This window comes from Anser anser (assembly GCF_964211835.1).
Source record: "Anser anser genome assembly, chromosome: 2".
Taxonomy (NCBI): domain Eukaryota; kingdom Metazoa; phylum Chordata; class Aves; order Anseriformes; family Anatidae; genus Anser; species Anser anser.
This window is the reverse complement of record NC_139721.1, coordinates 98,934,254-98,957,532: the sequence shown is the minus strand read 5'-3', so window position 1 is coordinate 98,957,532 and position 23,279 is coordinate 98,934,254. Positions and strand designations below refer to the sequence as shown.

The following is a 23,279-nucleotide window of genomic DNA, read 5'->3' as shown; positions in this document are numbered from 1 at the left end:
AAATCCACTTCCAAAGGCTGAGATAAGGCTTTTAGTCTGGACTCTTGAAAATCATCGTTGTTGGGTAGTAGAGCTGCTTAAACACTGGAGATGCTTCTAGGCAAAGCTGACTGAGCAGGTCCTTTACCAGCTAGACTATCCTCATCAGTTCTTCAGTGAGAAAGCTAAGGTTTTACCTGGATATGTACACCACCACATCAATATATAGTTTGTAGCTATTCTGAAATAACAATATTTTGGTCATCTGTGTGAACTGTTCTTACATTTGTCAAGGTTTTGAACCACGTGGAATTTTTTGGTGCCGATTTTTTTTGCTTATGAAAAAGGTAGTGCTTTCTTGATGTCAGTGGCAGGGAGGAGAGGGAGAAATTTTTGAGAGCAGGTCAGGAAAGTAAGAAGATGTTTTTTCTAAGACCAGCTCGCTAAAAAATTACAGTGTCTATAGGTCATTATGGCATAGCTGGAGGTGTACAAAGGCAGTACAACATGTCCTGAGAGCAGTAGCTCCCATCTACAGACATCAGCAAATTGAACGCTTGCCTCCTTTTTAAAGAGAGATTAAACCTTTCTTCTCTTTCCTTCCTAAACAACGGGTTTAGCCTATTATCATCATGCAAGCAATTATTCTTTTTCTTAATGAATTTGTATTCAGTGTCTTTTAAAATAAGCTAACGCAAGCCTTGTGTCCTCTTTGCATTCTTCTGGGTCAACTTAGAAAGGTCGGCCTCTAGAAATTAGTGTAGCCCTTGGGGACAAAGTGTGTTATGAACACTTAATCACTACAAACAACCCCATTGAAACCTTCTTGCAGCAAGATGTCTGTTGTTCATTAGAAATAAATGCAACTCTGCCCACTGAAAAAAAAATTCCTCCTCCTTTGTCAAGGCTGTATCCTGGCATAATTAAGCACAAGCAAATTAGAAGTAAACTACCTTTCTCAAATCATCCTTCATTAATTTGATCCAAAAAACTGAACTTACATGTCAGTGACAATAACTAGATACATGGGTGGATTAACAAGACTGTCAGTGGAGTCCAGACAATATATCTGTCCTGGTTCCAGTTAGGACAGAGTTAAGTAGCTCATAGTAGCTGGTAGGGTGCTATGTTTTGGATTAGGATGAGAAGAGCGCTGATAACATGCTGATGTTTTAATTGTTGCAGAGCAGTGTTTACACCAGGCCAAGGACTTTTCGGCTTCTTGCTCTGTCCTGCCAGCGAGCAGGCTGGGGGTGCAGCAGGAGCTGGGAGGGGACAGACCCAGGACAGCTGACCCAAACTGGCCAAAGGGGTATTCCATACCATCTGACGTCATGCTAAACAATATATAGGGGTGGCTGGCCGGGGTGGGGGGGCCGGCTGCTCGGGAATAGGCTGGGCATCGGTCAGCGGGTGGTGAGCAATTGCATTGTGCATCACTTGTTTTCTTACACATTATTATTGTTAATACTATTACCATTATCACTATTATTATTATTATTGTTATTATTATTTTCCTGTCTTAATAAACTGTCTTTATCTCAACTCACAGGCTTCACTTTCCCGTTTCTCTCCCCCATCCCAGAGAGGGAGGGGGGAGGGTGAGCGAACGGCTGTGTGGTGTTTAGCTGCCAGCCGGGTTAAACCACAACACTGTCCCACCCACTTCTGACATCAGCAAGAGACCACCAGTGCAAGCCAGAGGACTTTGGGCTGTGGGTTACAGTTCCGATGACTCCCCAGCATATTGCAGGGCTGCAGCAGGTAGAGCAATGAGGCAGGGGAATGGCCTGATCTCTCTGCTTCTTCCCCGAGTTGTGGCATGCCCAGAGGGCACTGGGCCAGGGCAGGCAGTCATTAGGCAGGTTTTTGGTGCTGCTCTATCCCACCTTCACAGCACTAATTCGGAACTTATTGTTCTTGACACTTGGTCACTGAAAGGACCAGTGGGATCAACAGTAATGGCATTTCAGAGCCACTTTAATTAAAAATAAAAATGATGTTTGGCAGGAGATGTGAATGACTTGTGTTCACCACAGCCCAAATTTTAAAGGTATTTAGGTACTTAAAGACACAGGTAGGTCCTTAACAGATTCTTCCAAAGTAGCTATATGCTCAACTCCAATTATCTTTAATGAGACTTACGTGCCTCCTTATTTCAAAGAACCCTAATAGGAACATATATGAGGCTTTAAGCACAGGAGAGTCTTTACAAATTTGGTACGATGTCACTACTGAACACGAGGCCTCATTATTTAAGCATTACAAAACTGATTTGACATTAAAATGATCTGTAGATTGTGTGAATGCCTTTGAACATTTAGTGGACTTACAGCATTCACGTTGACTAACCAATCTGGGAAAAAAAAAAAAAGAGTATTTTCTAGTTAATCTGAAGGTTAATTATGTGTCACAGTTATGGGCTAGAGTTATGCAACTATGCAAGTGTGAGGGATGAGGAAAGCAAATGCATATTGTAACATTTAAAAGAAAACACCAGAGTTCGCTTTGAGAACATTGCAGAGTCCCCCTGCTCTAATGCTACTGTCAGAGGAGAGGTGGACCTCAGATTTGAAGAATCTCCCAATGGCCTGAAGTTAACACTGAGTGATGTGGCCCAACACATGGGTCATAGGCCTTGGCACCAGGAGAATCAGGGTTCTGCCTTAGCACCTGACCTGGCACAAGACCACAGGTACCCAAATCCTCTTCTCCAGTCCAACATCTCCTCTCCTGGTAGGTATTTTGAGAACTCCTAGTACAACAAGCTAGCAAAGAGTCAACTTAGCATGGCCAGCTGTGCGCAAAAAATGTATGTTCTTAGCTGCGTATGGGTAGTAAGCATGAATGTGTAGTCAGTGGGAATAGACTTGTCAGCAGCCAAAGTGGGCAGAAAGGTCTGGATATCCCCATGAAAAGGGACTGTGAGAAGTTTGCTTGTGCTTACTCATATTTGTGGTTCATTCAACATTCACACTGACACTCACACACACACAGGTACTCACATCCTCTTCTCTCTTTGGGGAGCTGTCTTGCATATGGTATTTCTGCTGCCACAGGGAATAGAACAAATATTGGACTGTAAATACAAATTCAAATGCTAGACAGAAAGCTGTGCTGATAACGATGCCAGTAAACTCTATGGCTTCTTAAAAGCATAAGTGTTTTTTTCAAATCATAAGTGATAAGCAGTTATGGAAGTGGGGAGGTAAGGTAGTTAAAAGGAAACTGTACTGAAAGAAGATTAAAGTGTGAGCATGCATAGGAAATGCTTTGCATTTGTTTGGGTTTAATTCTTTCAGAAGAAAGAGATGGTGAAAGGGAAAGTACTGAAATCTTAAACCAAGGCAAACTCATCGACATTCATCTGAATAATAACACAAATAGTTACAGACAGCATGTTGATAGAGAGAATGAATGAGATGATAATCATGATGGTAATGATTTATTCAATGAATTATGTTGTTCTGATGTGACTCTGAAATCACCTCCAAGGTTTTTGACTTTAAAAATTGTTTTTCCTCAAAACAGAGAGAAGGGACTGAAATATTTTATCACTGTACCTAATTATTTAGTTGCAATAGGTTGCCAAGGATGTAAGATGTGCCCCCGAAAGGATGGTACAATCTGTGACAGTTAGTGAAAAGCACAGAAAGTTAATGAAAAGCACTGTATGTGTCTATATTGAATATGATTTTTGGGGGACAAATAAGTTATTCATTTTTTTAAAAGTGTACTTTCAGGCTACCTGAAAGAATTTTTGCAGAAGCCAATGAATAGTATTATCTAATAAGGGGTGGAAAAAAACAAAAGAAGTGTGGATCTTTTTAAATCAAAGAATTTCAATGCTGTGTTTCAAAATGACATTCTTCTTTAAAGCTAATTTTGCACTTTAAAAGTGGTGATAGACTTCCCCCATTATTGAAACACTTCTTTTTTTTTGTATAAAACAAAATGCGAATAATATTAATATATATTTTGGCTTTTTTGTTGTTTATTTTGACAAAAGCACAGAATTCAGGGCTGTATGTGCCCTGTACATGTATATGCAATAGCTGAATTAAACTAAAATAATAAAGGAAGCAGTTTTGAAAAGGAAGATAGCAAGAGTAGAAGCTTGTGATGGTTGAGCTGATGCCTTTTGTGTTTTGATTCCTTTTTGACATTTACTGTAGACCAAACCTAGCAATTAGCTATTCCTGGTTTGCTCTGTCTGTTATCTCACAGGGACTGCCAATATATCCTTTTGAAATATTATAATGCAGAAAATCATTTTCTAGTTTTTCAGCTTGCTTTTTGTTTTCATGTAATTGGCATTTACAAGAAGGGCAAAACATTTCCATAACAACAGTCCAGTGCATCTTTTTAATTCCAAGCAACGGGGTAGATCTCTTTCCATTTCCAAAACAACTTTGCAACAAATCATTAAAGAAAGATTGTTTATACATACACAAACACATATATGCTATAATTAGTAGTTTTACGTATAGTTAAAAAATGAGAATCTCAACATTTGAAAGCAAGTAAAGCATTAGAAATGAAGTAATCTTCAGACAATATTGCTTCAATGTTCTGTGAGTGCAGGTAGTGTCATAGGTCACTGATCTGGTATGCTCTCATTATTGAGAGGCCAGTCCAAAACCTAGCCCTACATGTGTGATAGTTTCAAGTATATAAAGATAGGCATTTCCAGGTTCACAGGACAGTAGCATAATTCCTAAAGACAGTAATCTCTTCTGCTTGGCATGTTGGAGTAATAAACTGTGTAGGTAAGAGATCTATGATATCTAAAATTAGAGTTGACCCCATGATCATCTATCTATATGCCAAAGAAGGGGGAAGGCAATGACTCTTGAAATCTAGAGACTTAATTTTTTATAATATTGCTGCTCTGACTATCCCTACCACTCATTCAGACAGGAAGCAAAACCACCATCCTTCTCCTGTGAGAGCAGAAAGTTAACTTCTTTTGCACTGGGGTGAATGATCCTCATAACCTTTGTCAATGCTGGGATTTGATGTAGCCCTTATGGAATGAAGTCCTTATGGAAGTTTCTGGCTATATTCCAGCATTGTAGGCAACTATATCTAGCAATTTCCTCTAGAAAATGATTAAATTTCATCTGAAAAATCTGTCTCCTGGGTTCTGCTGGAAACTAGTTACACAGTTCAAACACGCCGATGGTTATAAATCTCTTGTTTTTCCAGATTCTGTTTACTCATTGCCATTTTGTGTCCTTTTGCTCTCATTCCAATACCATCTTTTAGCTTAAAAGCTCTTCTGGTGCAGAATTATGTACCGCTTTCCTCCAGTGTGATTACTGAAAGTAATCTTATTCCCTCACAGCTGTGCCCCTGACAGTCTTCAAATGCTTAAAATCAGGTGTGATTTTCTATATAAAGCACAACCAATAGTCAATGTAATAAATGACAAGAAAAAAAATGTTGGACAGTTCAGTGGAAGAAAAGATATATGGTGCCATTATGACCTAGTTGATTAGTTCTTCAGTTCTTGGCAAAAAGATTTCAAAGTTGGCCAGACTTCTAAGTGGATTCATCCTTTCCATCCTCTCTTTCCTTTACCCTCTCTCCCCAGGTGCAGTGTGTGTCATGGAGTAAGACTGCATTTTGGTAGCATCAGTTAATCACTGAGGGTGCGCTTACATTAATGTTTTGTTTGGACCAGAGTGCAGTTTTGAACTGAACCTCCTGGTTACCCACACTTGCTGTGATTTGTTTTGTGCAGTGGTGTGGTCTCAGAGCTCATGAACTGTGTTGTTTTAAGAGGAAATTAACCTGGAAGACGTGCTGGAGTGCAGCACTTCAGCTGCAAATGACCATCCACACTAGGAGGCCAGACTAGAGTTAGTCTGAAAATAATAACAAACACATTACAGTCTGGAAATTAGGTCCTCAGCACCAAGTGTTCCACCCTACAGGCCTGCCTCCAGTGGTTCACATGGCTTGCTATTGCAGATGCGAATCTTTCCTTTGTCTTTACGGTTATCTTTGCATCCACATGTATCACTTTTAATCTTACATGGAGTGTTTATCCTACGTTTAGGAAAACAGACATAGCTACTCAGGGAAGAGCAGAGTGACTGCTGCTCCTGTGTATGAATGTGATCACACAGAAGCACATCGCTAGTAGTCAAGATTAGGAGACAACAATACATTCACCTCTTTCAAACGGATTCCTATGGGTGCTATCCCTTAGTTACCCACTGACTTATAAATACCCATTTGGGTATAAAAATGACTATTGTATTAGTAAAGCCTATGCTGAGATAGGCAGATTGATATTTAAAGGCTTGAGATAATATGGCAGGTTTAGACCCTGAATTTCCATACATTGAGTTTTCTTTCCTTAGTGCTATAAGCCTAAAGATTTCTGCATTTCAATCTTGCTTATTAGCCCCCAAAATGTCCTTTTAAAACAGAAAGAATACCATGCAAAATCGTTATCTGCTTTTACTAAGGTACATTTACCAGATCTTGGAGTAGGAATTAGTAACCTTTTTGATGGTTGCAAATCTCATTCAAGGTAAACTGTGGTTGCAGTTCCTATATTTGGAGATGTGCAAAACAGGGCTAGTCTGATGGTGGTACTCAGGACATGATCATGAGATTTAGTTGGACGTCACCAAGGTGATGGTTTAAGCTATTGCTTTAAAATCACTGTACTTGAGGTCCTCTGACTTGAAGGAAGGACTACATTTTGAAGGAATATTTGAAAGACAGAATAACTGTATTTGCAGCTCCTGAATTAGTTTAATGGAAGCAGTGTCCTGTGCTTCTAGTTGAGGAAACACTTCTTTACTATGTAGATGATTGAGCACTGGCACAGGTTGCCCAGAAGATGGTGCAGTCTCCCTCCTTGAAGATCTTCAGAAACTAGATATGGTCCTGGACAAGCAGTTCTAGGAGGTCTTCCTTGTGGACCTCCAGAAATCCCTTCCAACCTCAATCATTCTGTCATCTTGTGATTTCTGAGACAGATTTTAAAGGCAGGTTTGAAATCTCTGTGCATGGGTAGGAGTTGGAGTTACTGTAGCAGTAATGGCAGGATTGTTTCTAGTGTTAATACAACAGTGAAGACAAGCCTGAAGCAACAACAATTTGTATTTTGTACAATCTAGCTTCATTACTGAATGGCCACGGCTTCCAATGAAAATGAATCCAAAATGCAGTACATCGTCAGTTGACTGCTAAACCAATTCTCTTTCTTTCCTTTTGTTACATTTATAGACTTGATTATGAGAGGAGAGTGAGTGATTATGGAGAATATAAACAAGCTGAACACCTCCCTGTATACCCCTGTTCATGTAACTCCTGCAAATGTAATTCATCCCTGCATAAAGAGAATGTAAACTGGATAATCATATAGCTGCCTGAAAAGTATCTTAGTTATTATTATTGCCCAAGGTAACATCATAGCTAATTTTTAGACTTATACAACTCTGTTCTCAGACAGAATATGTCATATTTGGCACACTAAATCTTGGCAGATTTTACTGCGCTGTTAAGTACGCTGTACAGGAAGATGAAATACTCTCACTTTCTTGTCATGTTCATAGTGGAGCTTGTATCAAAGGAAGTTATATGTTTTAAGTGCTCTCCTCAAGGTGGGTTAAAAAAATAACGAATCAAACACTGGGAGAGTCTAATTGGTAATCCCTGAGAAACTGCTTCATTCCACTGATTGATATGACGATTAGGTATGGAAACTGCCTTGAGTGAGTGGTTTCACCTTCCATAAATCCTGAAGTGTTTGTGAACTTGAATATGAATGTGAATGCACTGAATGCCATATGGACAGTATTCTACCTTGGCTGATGTTTTGCTACTCAATTTTATACACATCAGTGGTACTGTGCATACTGGAGGAAAAGATGAGAGGTTTAAATTCTGACCTGACTTTTCAGTCTTGATGGGTGCAGGTTTGCTAGAGGAGTTATGTTCCTTCTCATTGACTATGCTCAGGTTGTTGCATTTCTTTCTGGTTGGCCTCCTCTTGTGTGCCACAGAGCTTTTCAGCCATACAGGCGCAAGTTCTGGTGCTGTCCTGGGGAGGAGGGGTGGGAAGAAGAAGCTGGATCACAGTCCTCTTACTCCTACCAGAGGGGGAGGAGGGGTGATGGGAAAGGCACCCTGGTGATGCTCAAGAATTCCCTGGGATGGGTCCCATGGCAAGGGCAGCGTTGGCTGGCATTGCCGTTTGGGAGGATCTCACCTCCTACAGCTCCTGAACATGCAGAGCATCAGTGCTCATTGCTGAGGGGACAGCAAGGGGAAGAGGACACCGATGCCGTCATGCTTCCTCCTCAGCGCCAGGAGTGCATGTTGTAGAGTCCTCTCTTCACTCCCTAGGATTTGTTTAGAGTCTCAACAGATTTTTATCCAGTTGCTGCAAAGCTATGTGCCTTCTGCCTGGTCCTTATCTGGTTGGGAATGGCTTCACAGTAGCTGCACAGGGCTGAGAGCACAGCAGAGACGGGCACGCTTTCCTCAAGATGCAGTTCTGGTTTAAGCTAACTTTCTTTCTTGTGTGCTTTTTAGTGCAGACATTATTAATTTGGAGACAACTCTTTCATGAAATGTTTCTCTTTTTTTCTGTTTAAAGACTCTTTTTCAGCTACTATAATCCTGTCAAGCACTGGCAGTTCAAAGGACAGCTTATTTTCTTGCCTTCAAAATGGACTGATAGATATTTCCTTTTGGGATTCTGCGAGGAGAAAGCTGCGAGCAGGAAGCTGGAGGGTGGTTGGGAGAAGAAAGCCAAGTGACATGTCAAAGACAGCATTTGCGGCAGATCCCAGCTGTCCATGGGGATTCAGCTGGTTCCAGGTTGAGGTTACAGACTTGGAGTGGGGAAAAGAAGTCCCCCCCCCCCCCCTTTTTTTTTTCTTCAGCCAGCCACAGTTGTTTTGATACACAGTAGTTCAGTAATGTCTTCTGATAAGGACCTACCTATAATATATATATATTATATATATATATGTTCTGATTAGAAACGCTAATTATGACAGTAGAACTGTGAAAAGTATTGGATAAATATAGATTTTGTGAAGAAATTAAATATAGGCTAGCTGGGCTTTGCTTCCCAAAAATATGTTCATCTGTTTCACCACTTACCAAGCCTGATTATTTGATCCCAAGGCTATATGCTTTTTTGGAGTATATCCTACTTCAGATTTTGTAGAAAGCTTTGCTTTGTGGCAAATCTTGCGTGCAACATTCTGGCAGGCAACCTTCTTTTTATTCACAATATATACAAATGGACAACCTCTACTGGGTCACTGTTCTGGTAGTGTTATTCAGTGATCCTACCTGTGTCTCACCAAGTACTGGAACTACAAATCGTTGGAAGAGCAGGTTGATTAAATATTGTTCTGTGCTTATTCTGCCTGTTTCTTTTTCCGGTTTGGGCCATTCTCAGCAGAATATGAGGCTAGGTAGACCTTCGGCACAATCTGATGTGGCCACTCTTACATTATTAGCTGACGGAAGATTAGGCATTCATAAGAATTTCACTAAATTAATGGTTCTGCCATTCAGGAAGTAAATTTGCTTGCATACCCTGTGTGTTATTATCATTAAGCTCCCAGGTTAAAAAAAAATGGTATTTTCAGAAATGACCTGTCATTTTTGAATGCTGTGGATTGTATTTAGGGTGACATTTTAAAAGGACCCAATTCTCTGAGAACATTTGGCAGCACTTCTTGGAGAATTAGACTGCTTCCAGGTAGCTCAGGCTGAACAGAGAAAACAGAAGTATTCACTTTCCTACAGATTTCTTGGACTGACATCCAAATTTAGTTTGTGGGAAGCTTTCTTCTCTCCTTATACAAGAACTTCTGAGATGAGTCATTTTTATTTTTTCAGTCCTTTGGATACTTACTTTCATCTGGATGATATTTGGTTAGACCTGGTGCCTTGAATATGACTTATATTTGTATTTGCATTTTCAGTGTTTTGTAAATAAATCCATGCCTTTATTTTTAACCCAGGTATTTTAAGAAAGCTTGTCACATGCTGCACAGAGGAACACATGACCCTGCTGTGCAAGTCATTTTGCAAAAGCTTCCTAACAAGTGCATTTATAGCAGCAGTACTCGTGGAGAACCCTGAGAGAGCTGTGCGAGGAACCAGAAGCCATCCATAAAAACCATTTGAACCATGGGCAGGGGTAGAGGTTGTCCTCGGTAGAGGCCACCAGAGACTGAAAGGGCTGTTCATGCCTTCAGGGCCCTGGCAGCACCTCTAATGTAAGCAACCCTTGCAGAGCAATCAATAGTTTGAGATTTATTGATGTTTGTGGGTAATACACAGGCAGTAAGCAAGGCTGAAATTTTCTAAAGAAGTTGGCCACTATTAATAACTTCCCCAGATCTAATTAATGCATTTCAGGATGATAGCACACAGTTATCTCTCCTTGGAGACCATTCTTGGCAGGGATAGACACACGTAGCCATAGACTGTGCGTGTGTGTGATGGGACAGGATGAAATAATTGTGGTGAGCTGCTTATGTGTGGCTATATTTTTATTCTCTTGCCTAAATGAAAAAGCCCTTACTTTGAATTTGGTACATCGGTGATATTAAAAGTGCCTTTTAATGCCACCTCTCTGAATCCTTCTTCAAAGCATTATCAGGCTGTATACTGCTTGCTTCCAGCTGTTTTTTTGCTGTACACTACTCAGGTGTTGTACTGCTTCACCCCAGAAACTGCTGCACATCCATCTCTGATAGAGGTGCTCCTGTTGTGGTGTTACATCCACCAGTCTGTACATTCATCTCCCTAAGCCTTGTCATCCAAATGTGACACAGAACAACCCAAAAGGGTGCTCAAAGTAGTCCATCATATGTGAATTGACTGATAAAGTGGACACAGCTGTCTCAGCATTTGGAGACTTCATGTTGATCTTTAGCACTTCAAGGCCATATACTTTTCAGTTGGGGCCAGAACAAGAGCAGGCATATGCCTGTCTAACTTCATTGCATATTATGATTCATACCAACCAAAGATTCATGTTTTATTTACTTGATTATTTCTGTTTTTTGGCTTTGTGTTTATTCCTTTTTCTTGCCAGTTTCCAGCCAGCCATGGAAGAAGAATTGCTCAAACTGCAGAAGAATCTGCATGATGGTACCTCCGCAGAAACACCACGTTTCTGGCAAGTAAGTAAATACATACAATATTTTTAGCCCAGTTTTGTCTGCCTCAAGAAGCACAGTTGTGTTTGAAGAAATATCCAATAGCTTTGAGGTGTAGTTGAATTCCAGCTCTGAAACTTCTGAAATTTCACAGCGATGAAACAAAGTCATAGAAGGAGGTGCCTGAGAAGGATGGTATTTGGGTTGACCTGGGTTGTTTGTCTGTATCAGTCAGTGAGAGTAGATCTGTAGAGCACAGCAGTTGGTGCTGAAGACCAAGATTGCACATTTCAGGTGGATTTACTTTGGATTAGTTTAGTCTGCTTCTTGCCATCAGCAACTGGTGTCCTGTAAAGGGACTTGTGGAAAGCTTCTTCCAGGTAAATTTCATTTGAAAGACATCTACCTTGTGTTCTCCTGGACTGCTCAAACATGTGAAGCAAAGCATAGTAAGTGGGGACAATCAGGAGGTTTGGAACTCTTGATCTGAACTAAAATGGTAACATAGACATGCCCATAACCTTTCCCAGTCCATCCTGGACTTCTAGTAAGTAGATTAGGGAGCTGCTCCGCAAAACTGAAAGCTCTACAGAGGTCTCATGTTTATTTCTTATCACAGCACTGGCAAAGGTGACTTTTTTTCCCAATCTAAATGTGCTTCTACGGTTCAAACAGTTTATTTAAATGGTGATAAAAGCCACTGTGTGTGTTGGGCGTTTTGAAAAAGCTGATTTAGTGTAGTCTAGCAGCCCACACAGACAGGCTGCTTGAAAGCAAATACTTTTTTTACTGGAGTATCGTTACAGGCATGTGATAATGGAGGGGATATCTTAAGACACACAGAGAAGAGAATCTGCAATTAATATAGTTTTCCAGAGACAAACATTATGGCTGATGTTTTCCATGGTGCTGTTTCTGCAGTGAAATTGTGAAGAGGGTCTATGGTACTGTGATCCAGAAGCCAAGGGATAAGATTTAATTGTGTTTTCCTGTGAAACAGAAGCACAAGCTCAAGCACCTGCCAGCATTACTTGACTGAAGTGCTCATCTGTTTTATACTTTTCTTCTTTCCTTTTCTTTTCTATTTTTTTTCTAAGCTGAAGGTGAGTAAGTGTGAAGTGCAGCCTTTCAAACATGTAAAAGCTAGGGGAGATGAATGGGATGCAAGAGAGAATGAATGTTTATGTATGGAGCTTGCTGGAGTTTTGTGCATGATTACAGAAGTTATGTGTCATGGCCTGGGCCAAGGAAATAAGCTGAAAACACAGTCCAGGATTCAGAATTTTAAATTGTTTCCCTATTGCAAGTTCAGCAGGGTTTTGGTAAATTCATCCATAAAGCATGCAGAAGGTTTGGATTGTTTTGTCACCCTCTGATGACTTGAAAAAAGCGAACTTAGCTGGGAAAACTACAACTGAGATAATTAACCTAGTTTCAGGAGCAGCATTTTGACAATAACAGGGATGTAGCTTGGGTCATTGGATAATACGATAATACCACGATTTTGTAGTCTATGAGAAAACCAAGAGATCTACACAAGATATCTGATGTATTGTGAGCTGGGGATGTGGAGACTAGAAATGGCCAAATATCAATATCAGCAATCAAAGACACATGGTTTAAGTTGAACACATGCAGCTAGTAATGAGTGAGGCTTAAGTGCATGTTTAAAGAAACTAAACTTTCTAACTAATGGGAAAGTACAGGATGTGGTGATTGAAGATTGATTAAATATTTGCAAACAGGAGCTCTGATCTGGCTTCTTTTCTCTTAGGTACCTACAGCTGGACCCAACTAGATGCTGTTTGATCAACTGACCATGCTAGATGTTGTCCAGATAAGGCTTTAGAGCTATTTGCCACAGTGACTGGATATAGGAACCAGAGCAGTGAAGGTGGTTTTGAGGGAAGACTGTGGTTAAAGCAGACTGAGTGTATAGGAACCCTTTTCAGTGACAGAGGCAGATAATTAGTCTAATAATTGTGGCTAGTGTGTAAATACTTGTAAATAAACTTTACACAACTTCTGTGGCTCCAAGGACTCCAGAACACCACAAGAGACATTGTGGGAAAGACACATTTTAAAAAGATAATTTAACAATAAGGATTTGAATTAAAAAAAAAAAGGATAATAATTTGATAATGTGTTATTTTAATAAGAGTAGATTACTATAAAAGAGCTTTCCCTGCCCCTTGAAATGCTTGTGGTGTTTTGCATTAACCTGCAGTGGAAGGGAATTAAGCTAAATCAATTTGTGCACTATTCACCCAACTTTTGGAAATATTTTGCTAGAGAGGTCACAGGACAGGTTAATACAATCGAGTTAGCACACTATGGCAAGTCATGTTAATAAGTTTTGTGTCATACAGTCAACTGAGAGGATCCTTGCTTGCATCTTAATTTGTGGTAACCTGTGGCTGTGTCTTTACTGGCAAATGCTTCCAGAGAAGAGAGAGAAATAGACCACTGACCTGATACAGGTTGAGAACAGCACAGCTAGTTGAACAGCACTTAAACTCTAAACTGGTGTTTCCAAACAGCTGGAATCAGAAGGTAGCCCAATAACTGCCCGCTCACCCACCTGCTACACTTTGGACTGAAATCTGTACCCCCATGTTGCTGCTGACCATGCAAATAAACAGAACAGCACAGCCTGGCATCAGAAAGGTATGTGGGGTCCTTGCGCCTGTGGGAAACAGTGGGGCTTAGGATCCTGCATAACTTTCTGTATTCATCTTGGGTGTTCATCATCACTGTGAAATACTTCTTGCACTCTGTTTCAGTTACATGTCCTCAAAATCCTATATTAACTCTTAGTGTCTCAAGGGAAGAGTAACTCAAAACAGATGTACCGTGCAGGGTAGGTTGTACAATATTATTCTATGTTGAAGAGGTCTTTCATAAAGTACCATGGAAAGAGTTCAAAAATAACTATTAAAAGCAGGATAATAACTTTTACCTCTGACACTAAGGGAAATACAGTCTAGCATGTTATATTCCTCACAGATAAGATGAGCAATTTAAGCGCAAGACAAACTAATCCAATAAGCATGTTAATGAAAACACTCCTGATTAAAATCGCTCAGTAAAGTGATCATGTGGAAATTTTAACAAGCAACATGACTTGTAAAAAACGAACAAACAGTCACAAAGCTTTTGTCCAATACTGTTTTCAGATGAGTATTGTGCAGGACCTCAACAGATGTAAGCTTGAATTTGATGATGCTGCCCCAGTAGGCCCAGTGCAGCTGTTGGGCTTTGACAATATTAGTATTATATTGCAGTGGTCTTCCGTCTGGGGGATGTTGCCTGGGATGGGGGGCCAGAAGTCCCCTGAGGAAGTGTGTTGCCAGAAGGCTGCTGGAGGAGCCAGCCAGAGAGTAGAGAGAGCAGCTGGAAAATAATCCAGCTGATGAAAAGGCTGGGCTGTGCCAAGAGCCTCCGGTCCAGAAGGAACATTGCAGCAGAGCTGCCAAGTACATCAGTTGGGTTAGGCTTCTGCAAGCTGCCCAAGCCACACGGGGCCTGTGGGATGCTTTGCCTGCTCTTCAGGCTTGCCAAGGACAGGGGGAGACATGGGGATGTGTATTGGTGGGCCCTCAGCAGGGCAAAAAATGGAGTTGTCCCTCTGTTTGTTCAGAGGGTCCTGGGTCCCTTTGGGGAAATGCTGTGCCACAGAGCAAAAGACAGCTCTGCAAGCAGGCTGTGAAACTGAGTCTAGGCTCTCCTTTCTAGGGTGATGAAAATCAAGTGTGTGTAGGTAGCAAACCTGGAAATACAGGGCCAGCAGAGCAGGCAGGGTGTTGCATGGCTTCATGAACAGTGAGTTTGGAGTGCCACAGTTTGTTCAGGCACTGAGGAAGCTGCCTCCAGGGCTCCCATGAGCCTGGGCAGGAGGGCGTTGCTCACCTGAGATAAGCTTGGTAAGGCTGCCGAAATTAAAAAACAGCCCTTTACCCAAGGCTTGGTGAGTCACAGCATTAGAAGTCATCAGCTTTCGTTTGAACCATAGCAGATATAAAAAAATCTAAACCAGAATGAAACTGGTCATCTGTGTGGTTTTGTTGTTGGTGGTGGTGGTGATGGTGCTTTGTTTGTTTGGTTTGTTTGTTTGTTTATGGAAGAATCTCACTAGTGCCCAAAGACCACTGTGCAGCATCTCAGATGCCTTACTGTTACTTTTCAAAAAACCTCACTGCTATTCTTAATTAAATTTTCCTGCCTTTTGCCTAATTCATGAAATGGTACGTGCAATGTACTTGCAGCAACGGTTAGTTTGGAAAGAGCTCTGCAGTCCAGGAGGACATCTTGTCTGCTTCCTTGTCTGCTTCATTGTATATTGTGGACCATTGCGACTTTTCCCTCTGAACACCTGAGACAAATGACTTGCACAACCTGTGGGTCATGTAAGCACAACTGGTTTGTTAGACTGTGGTGGGAGTCAGAATGAAACTCTTCGAAGTCTTGACTCTGGGTTAATCTAGCTGACTAGGGAGCAAAATGTTGGACCAAGAGCAGTAGCTGTTGACTTAATACTGGATGTTGAAATGTTCACAGACCAGCAGACATTTTTGTCACACCTTTTTTTTTTTTTTTATCCATAGTGGGGTGAGAGAAGAAAGAAACAGAGGGGAGAAAACTGGGGGGGATGGGAGCAGTATTCCTAAAGTTGTGTTTACATCTCAAGAGCTTTCTTCAAGATTGACTGTTTGGAGGGGAGCTGGTGACTAAGGGCAATATTTGACTATCAGACTGAATTTGTTACTTGGCAAAAGTAACACGCTTTAACTAAGTGAGCAGCCCATCACCCAGCTGGTCCAGTCCTTTCAATGAGGCATCCCATACCAATGTACATAGTTATCACAATGCATAGTTACCACACCAAGGCTGCTCAGTTGAAGCTTTCTGAATATTACCATTACTCTGTCATTAAAAAAAAACACCTTGCCTCTCATTAGAAACAGGACTGGGCAAACCACTTAAGAAACAAGAAGTCTGGTGACTCAATCTGAGGAATTTACTTCTCAGAGTCTCCTGAGTTTGTCTTTATTTACCCCCAAGATAAGTTTTGTATATCAGTTTAACTTAGAAATTCATTATTTATTTATTTATTACTTTGCAAATAATAAATATTTGCAATTAACTTCTAGGTACTTGACTGTATGAAGATAATTAATAAATCAAATAATGAGTTGTGAAACACTAATTAAAAAAAGAGTCGTCTTTTTCTTTGTTTGTTTCCTCTTTTACCACTATTTGAATCAGGAGCACTGTGAGAAAGAGAGGAGAACTGGAAAGCAAAACACCTCCAAACCCGTGTAACAATAAAAACCTAGCGGACAGCTTCTGAATACGTTCTTAACACAATATGGCTAGTAAAGCAAGCTTTTGTTTGAAAAAAATACTGAAAATGTGTGTTTGGATAGAAGACGTGGGTATTTTTTTGTTTGTTTCTTTGTTGCAGGAAGGTGTTGCTGTATGTGTTTATCTTAAAATTGCTTTCCAGTTCTAAGCTACTGAAGAAACTTATTGAAAGGGACTGGTCAGGAAGACAACTGAAAAAACCTTTTTTCATGAGGTTAGATTTAGATTAAAGTTATGACTAGATAGCTTTTACATTAATGGCAGAAATGCAGTTCTATTTTAAAAATATAATGTCTTTCTGCCAATGCTGTTTTCATTCTGCTCCCTCACTCTCTTTCTGACTTTCCAAAAATGAAAGGAGAATAAAATAGAAATATGGAAGATAAATAGCAGTATGTCTTGTTCTTTGAGAAAGGTAAGTGTGGAAAGTTGTACACTGGCTATAGAGATAGGCAGAGAACAATTGTCAGGAATATGCAAAATCAAACAATTCAAAAAACGCTATAAAAACACTTAAACTTAATAAAATAAAATAAAATGTTTTGCCTGTATGTGATACTTTACATATGGATGTTTGCTTATTATGATGGCAATTGCACATGGATAGAAGACTGCACAATATACTGGTGAAGAAACAGCACTGTTGTGGTTCATGACACATGAAAGTTCTTTGATGAAGAGCACTGCAGCTCCTTCAGTCAGTGTGAGTTCTGGGCACATCAAAATGCTGCTGAAGTTGTCTTTCCCCGGTCAAAAAACTGCACAAGCCTACTTGTACAACTCTTGTGGAAAACTCTCTCTGCTCCCTAGCAACTCTATAATAATTATATTACGGCAGGGCAAAGGTTAGAAGCTAGGACTTTCTGATGTCTATGCCAAGATGTTTCAGTGTGAGATGCAAACACTCAAAGGATAGCGAGTGCCAGTGCAGCAGTAGATGTATATAAATATCTTTAGAGGTCTCAGACAAACCCATGCCAGAAGAAGTGAGGCAGCATGGCAGTCAATAAAGATGCCTTTTACAGCTGTCTGAGTGCAGGAAGAAGATTCACTTTATTGCCAGAGAATGTGGTACCTTAGTGTGCAGTAACTGTACCAGTTGTACCAGGTGGATTATGGAAGCTGTGACTTACATAGTTTTGGGCTTGCTCATGAAGAAAGAGAAAAAACATGGTCACTGTTATAGGCAATACATTAAGTAGCATTAAATAGTGGTTCTAAATATTTTAATGGTTGATTTTGTGTGGTTCTTAGCATGGGAAATTAGTATTTCTCTGCCCAGTGCCTGTTACTGTTTTAAGTTAAAATAATATCTATATGGAGACATGAAGAAGTATATCTATGTATAAAGGCTGGGACTGTTCATTGATACAAACCAATACTAACACTACTGCTGTACTCCTCAAAGATGAAATTATCACCGTACAGAAACTGACAAGAAATTTTCCATAAATTTTAACAGCCTCTTTCATTTTTGTTAGTATTAGGAGTGAATTGTTGTTTTTATTCTAGATCATCCAATCATCCATTAACTGTCAATAAGGAAGAGTAGGCCAAAACCATCCCCAAACCTTACCCATGAAAAGAGCCAGATGATGATTGTGTTGTTCTCTTAAAAATAAAGGACCTAGCTGTTGCCATGGATTAAATGGGCTTTTTTTTTTTTTTTTGAAATAGAGTAAAGGAAGTGGTTGTTAAAGGCAAAGGCATTTGCTGTAGCATAAACAACAGATTGAAAGAAGGAGAGTTTGAGTAGAATTTGTCTTGGATATGAATCTTGAAGTTTGTTCCATTTAGCTGTGATCCAATACATGAATGGAAAAGCTCTAAGCTGAGTAAATTTGAAGTGAATCCCTAAAGAGTGAAGGGGATGGGTGGGTTAGGAAAGCACATTATTTCTGCAAGACAGGAATTTGATAAAGAAGGATCGGTATCCCAGCATGTTGCTTTCAACAAGATTCCCTCTAAAAATGAAGTGCTTCTGTAATGATCTCTAGTATTTCTGTGCTGCTTCTGGGTGAAAAAATCTTAAATATGTGCATAGGTTGAGACATTTAAATAAAACTGAATGACATATACAATGTATCTAGAGATGTAGCTGGGAGAGAATTATGTTTCTTACTGGAAAATAAAACTTTTTTTTTTTTTCATAATGAAAATTAAGATGCATCAGGTATGCCCCACTTGCAGGAAGGTTAACTGCTGAGCACAGTGTTACTTCACCTAGATAATTTCAGTGCTGTTAGGACTGCCAAGCACAGCTCCTTTTTACAGCTTGACATAAATAATAAATGCGTGGTTAAAAGCTTCAGATGAGGGTACAGCAAATCTCATTGTCTTCTCTTTGCAGTGTGTTGTTTTGTGCAGCTGTTCAAAGCATGCAAAGCATGTAAAAATAGTCACCATGTGGTCCTGGCTGTGTTTTACATCACTTCTGTACCATTGATGTAATGGCCTGATCAAAGCTTCAACTGGTGGAAAGAATGTCTGATACTCAAACTGGGGGCTCTTCTGTTCATTGCAAGAGGCCTTCTGAACACTGCATTGGATTAATTCCAAAGTTGCAGACAATGTTCCAGGCATCGATGGCCAAAATCCTACAGATTTCCATGCAGAATCAAGCAAACTTGAGTGAAATAATTTTAAAATTGGGCTGGTTCTGATTGCAGATGGAATTATTTAACTAGGGAAGTACCTGGTATAGAGCAGATGTGCGAAATTGTCCAGTATTTGCTGGTCCTCAGTTATTTGTTCACAGAAAACTGAATACATGCTGAAACTGCAACTAGGTGGTCTTTATTCCTCATTAATATCAATAGTATTAATGGATATTGGAACAGTAGTCTGAAAATCTTCTGAAATTAATTTAGTATGAAGGCAGTGGAAAAGCAGTCAACAGAAACCTTACTTGGATAAACTGTTCTGAAATACACATGTTCATACATCCCTTGGTGTCGTGGGTTGGAGAGGAGAACATTGTTCATGTTAGGTTATTTACACAAAGCAGGATCCACTTTCCTTAATTGCAACCAGAACAGCTAGGTAATTATGAACATTTTCAGGCATGCTTGCAAAGCACATAATTTTTCTTCCCTTTTAAATTTCACTGGATTCAGGGAGTTCACATATGTCTGTGCTTTTCATCTTCTAAGGGATCAGTGGGAGTACTAAGCAAAGGAAAGTTATCAGCGGAGGCTTAAATTTACTGTAGAGGATATACAGCTTCAATGGAAAACTTTTATGGGGTCTTCAAACTGAAAAAGACCAGCAACTTACATCAAAGACTAGAAAACAGTTTTCACCTTCTGGCCATTTCTCATTCATTTCATAAGGTTCTGCTTTATTTCTGTGCAAAGGAGTATATATGCTTGCATTCATTACATAACCGAGTTTGAAATTCATTTTATGACTCATCACTTTGATACCGACCTCTGCAGCTGCTTGGATTCTCTTTATTTAAAGAGAGACTATGAGTCAAATGGCTTTCATTACAAAGACACTGTCATATTACAATAGACTGAAGCTGAAACTAATTTAATGAATGAGGATGCTCTCTGTATCAAAGATTTCTTCTCATAGTCAGATATATTAACTTACATCACCAAAGACCAATAGCAGGACCTAGTTTTGCTAAGTTGAGCATGTATGTATATGAAAATAGGAATTAAGCCTATAGTCCATTCTGAGCAAAGTACAATATTCCACTAAAGGAGACTAGGTGTATTTGTATTTGCATTCGTCTTAATTGGAAATTGACTGGTGGTTGTAGGCTTCCATTAATTTATAAGTGGGAAGACTGCTTCACCCATGGTATTCTATAGACTTTAGGGCATGTAAGTAGCTGATTCCTACTACTGAGGTGATAGAAATGTGTCCATTGTGATGGGATGCCATAACTGTACTAGAACAACATAGCATCTGACTCTTCAGTCTGGAATAGAGAAAACAAAATGATTTCTCCTCCATTTCCCTTTTCTCTAATACTTTCTACTTAGCTTTTACCCTAGACTCAGAAGAAATACAGGTGAACAGCATCTCAGAAATGTCTCCTATCCCTGTGGCAAGAAAAATTTATTCTTAAACTTTTCTTGATGGATGTTAGTTAACCAAACAAGAAACCCCTTGGGATAGGCTTCCACTGCCTCCCCAGGCAATTATCTCTGAGCTTTCCTTTGCCTTACAATTAGAATGTTGTTGTTGTTGTTCCTAATGTCCACCTTAAAATTCTTGCTGCAATTTAGGTCCATCGTGTCTTGTCCTATCCAATGCTGATGGATTTAATAACTGTTTCCATGTCTTTCTTCATTCATCTCCTCTCCTGATTAAAGAGTTCTTCGGTGCCTTTGCATTGGCCATATACCCTGAGCTTTTGATCATTTTACTTACAAAAGTATTTTGCTTTTTAAATCAGTTAAAAGTTAATTATTTGAATAAAATAATTACACTAAATACTGGAAAGACCAAATCTTTATGGCTTGATGAACAGTACTACTTTAATGAAAATTATACATGTAGAGATTTCTTTAGCTAAATGTTTTAAATTGTCATTTAAGATAATACACACATGCATATGTATACATAGTAAAGAATCCCACATGTATGAAAATCATGGGAAGTCTGCAAAGATAGAAACCAAAGATATGAATTCAGTGTTTCATGCATGACTTTCTTGAGTTGTTGCCCTAGTGCTGCATGAATATGATGGGTAAAGGAAAAAGGTTTACCTGTAACAGCTCCAAGAGGTATCTAAGTGTCCTGAAGAAGTTTTTCATGATGAAAAGCTTTTTAGTAGAAATTGAAAAAAGGATATTTACAAGAATACCACTAATTCAATCTCAAATGAATACTAATAGAATTTAATCTGACAGTGGTATTTGTTGTTGACTGAGATGCAGCTATGTGTTTGGCTTCATGAATTGCCCTGAAAACATTATTCATCCTGTAGTCTTGGATGGAAATCATCACATGTCATCCTCCTTTAGCTCCCAATTCGGCAAAGCAGTTAAGTGCATACCTAATTCTGAATAAAAACTTAAATTTAACTGACTTTGGTAAGAAACAAATATGTGCTTAGCATTAAGCACTTTTTAAAGGGTTTTTGTTGCTAATCACAACATTATTTTCAGGTGGCTTCCTTTTCTTTAGTATTCAGCAAATTAGTGCTCTCTGATTTATTGCTTATGGTACAATGCATCTTTCATCACTACCTTTCATGCTCCTTTGTTGTTTGGATGTGTACTGGTGCTATAAATATTACTGTTGTGTGAGTATGAAAGAACAGTTGCCTGTAGCAAATACCATTGTATGTTGTCACTACATTTGTGAAGGTTAAAGATTAATGATTAAATGAGGTCCATAATAATGTTCACATTATATATCGTATATCTTCTATATCGTATATCTTCTATGCATTTGCATTATTTTTCGTCTTGCTTTTGCTAAGGGAAGAAGTGTTATTGAATAAGAGCAGCTGCAATATTATTTGGAAACACTGAAGATGGCAGTTTCTTTAGAGCTGCAAAGGCTTCAGACTTTTAAGGCTTGTGACTTTTACTGAATGAAGGCAATGTGCAATGTGTTTTCTTTGTTCCTGTCTATTGCATAGCCTCTCTGGGTGGAGAACTCAACTTGATATGTGGAAACATTGTGATGCCTACCTGTAACTATAGGAGGGGCTGTGAATTTCAAGCTTCTGGCAGCTGAGAATAGCAAATTTGTAAATGTGGCTGGGTTTTAAGCAACACCACATTTCCTCTTAGTTCAAGTGTTCCGTCATTCTGCTTGTTGACTTGCAGGGTCTGTGCTTTAATCACCTAACTCTTCCAGCACACAGTATATGGAGCCTACCTGCCTAAATCAATGCCATTCGCTTAACTAGTGGGGAATCATGTCTGGTGGTGGTGAACAGAGATGTGAAGTCTAAGTCCTCTTGTGAATTCACGATTGTCCCAATAAGGTTAGTTTATCGCTGCACTGAGTAGAATATATCAATGACCAGATGTTACTGGTAAATCCCTCATTTAGGAGATGATGCTGTTTATGGTTTAGACATGTTATGGACAGTAAAAAGGATCGTTAATGACTAGAAGGCAGAACTTGGAAAAAAAAGCTGCTGGTAAAGTGGAAGGCAGGATTCATTTTTTTATCAAAAGACAGTGATTTATTTGAAATACTGGATCTAACACACCTCAGGCTTATTGTGTTCTGAATCCCAAGCAGTTCCTGCAGAGCTGCATCAGAGTTTGCAGAGTCTCTGTGTTGTGGTTTAACCCGGCCGGCAGTTTAACACCACACAGCCATTCGCTCACCCTCCCCCCTCCCTCTCTGGGATGGGTGAGAGAAACGGGAAAGTGAAGCCTGTGAGTTGAGATAAAGACAGTTTATTAAGACTGGAAAATAATAATAACAATAATAACAACAATAACAATAATAATAATAATAATAATAATAGTACTACTAATAATAATGTGTATGAAACAAGTGATGCACAATGCAATTGCTCACCACCCGCTGACCGATGCTCAGCCTATCTCCGAGCAGCCGGCCCCCCCACCTCGGCTAGCCACCCCTATATATTGTTTGGCATGACGTCAGATGGTATGGAATACCCCTTTGGCCAGTTTGGGTCAGCTGTCGTGGGTCTGTCCCCTCCCAGCTCCTGCTGCACCCCTAGCCTCTGCCTGCTGGCAGAACAGAGCAAGAAGCTGAAAAGTCCTTGGCCTGGTGTAAGCACTACTCTGCAACAATTAAAACATCAGCATGTTATCAGCGCTCTTCTCA

General features: G+C 39.7%; 1 protein-coding gene across 4 annotated transcripts in view; it reads left to right on the top strand.

Moving 5' to 3' along the window:
- Positions 1–23,279, top strand: part of LOC310893336 (neuropeptide S receptor-like) — a 92,533-nt gene that overhangs the window by 33,647 nt on the left and 35,607 nt on the right. For 3 of the 4 annotated variants that reach the window (XR_014578911.1, XM_083822140.1, XM_083822139.1), the window contains 3 exons: positions 11,072–11,159; positions 12,057–12,238; positions 12,910–13,802. Coding sequence is in view for 1 of the 4 variants with exons in the window: in XM_083822141.1 (XP_083678267.1) it covers positions 11,072–11,159 (88 nt within the window). In the remaining 3 variants the exon portion in view is untranslated. The remainder of the gene's footprint in view (positions 1–11,071; positions 11,160–12,056; positions 12,239–12,909; positions 13,803–23,279) is intronic. The other variant, XM_083822141.1, reaches the window with a different exon arrangement.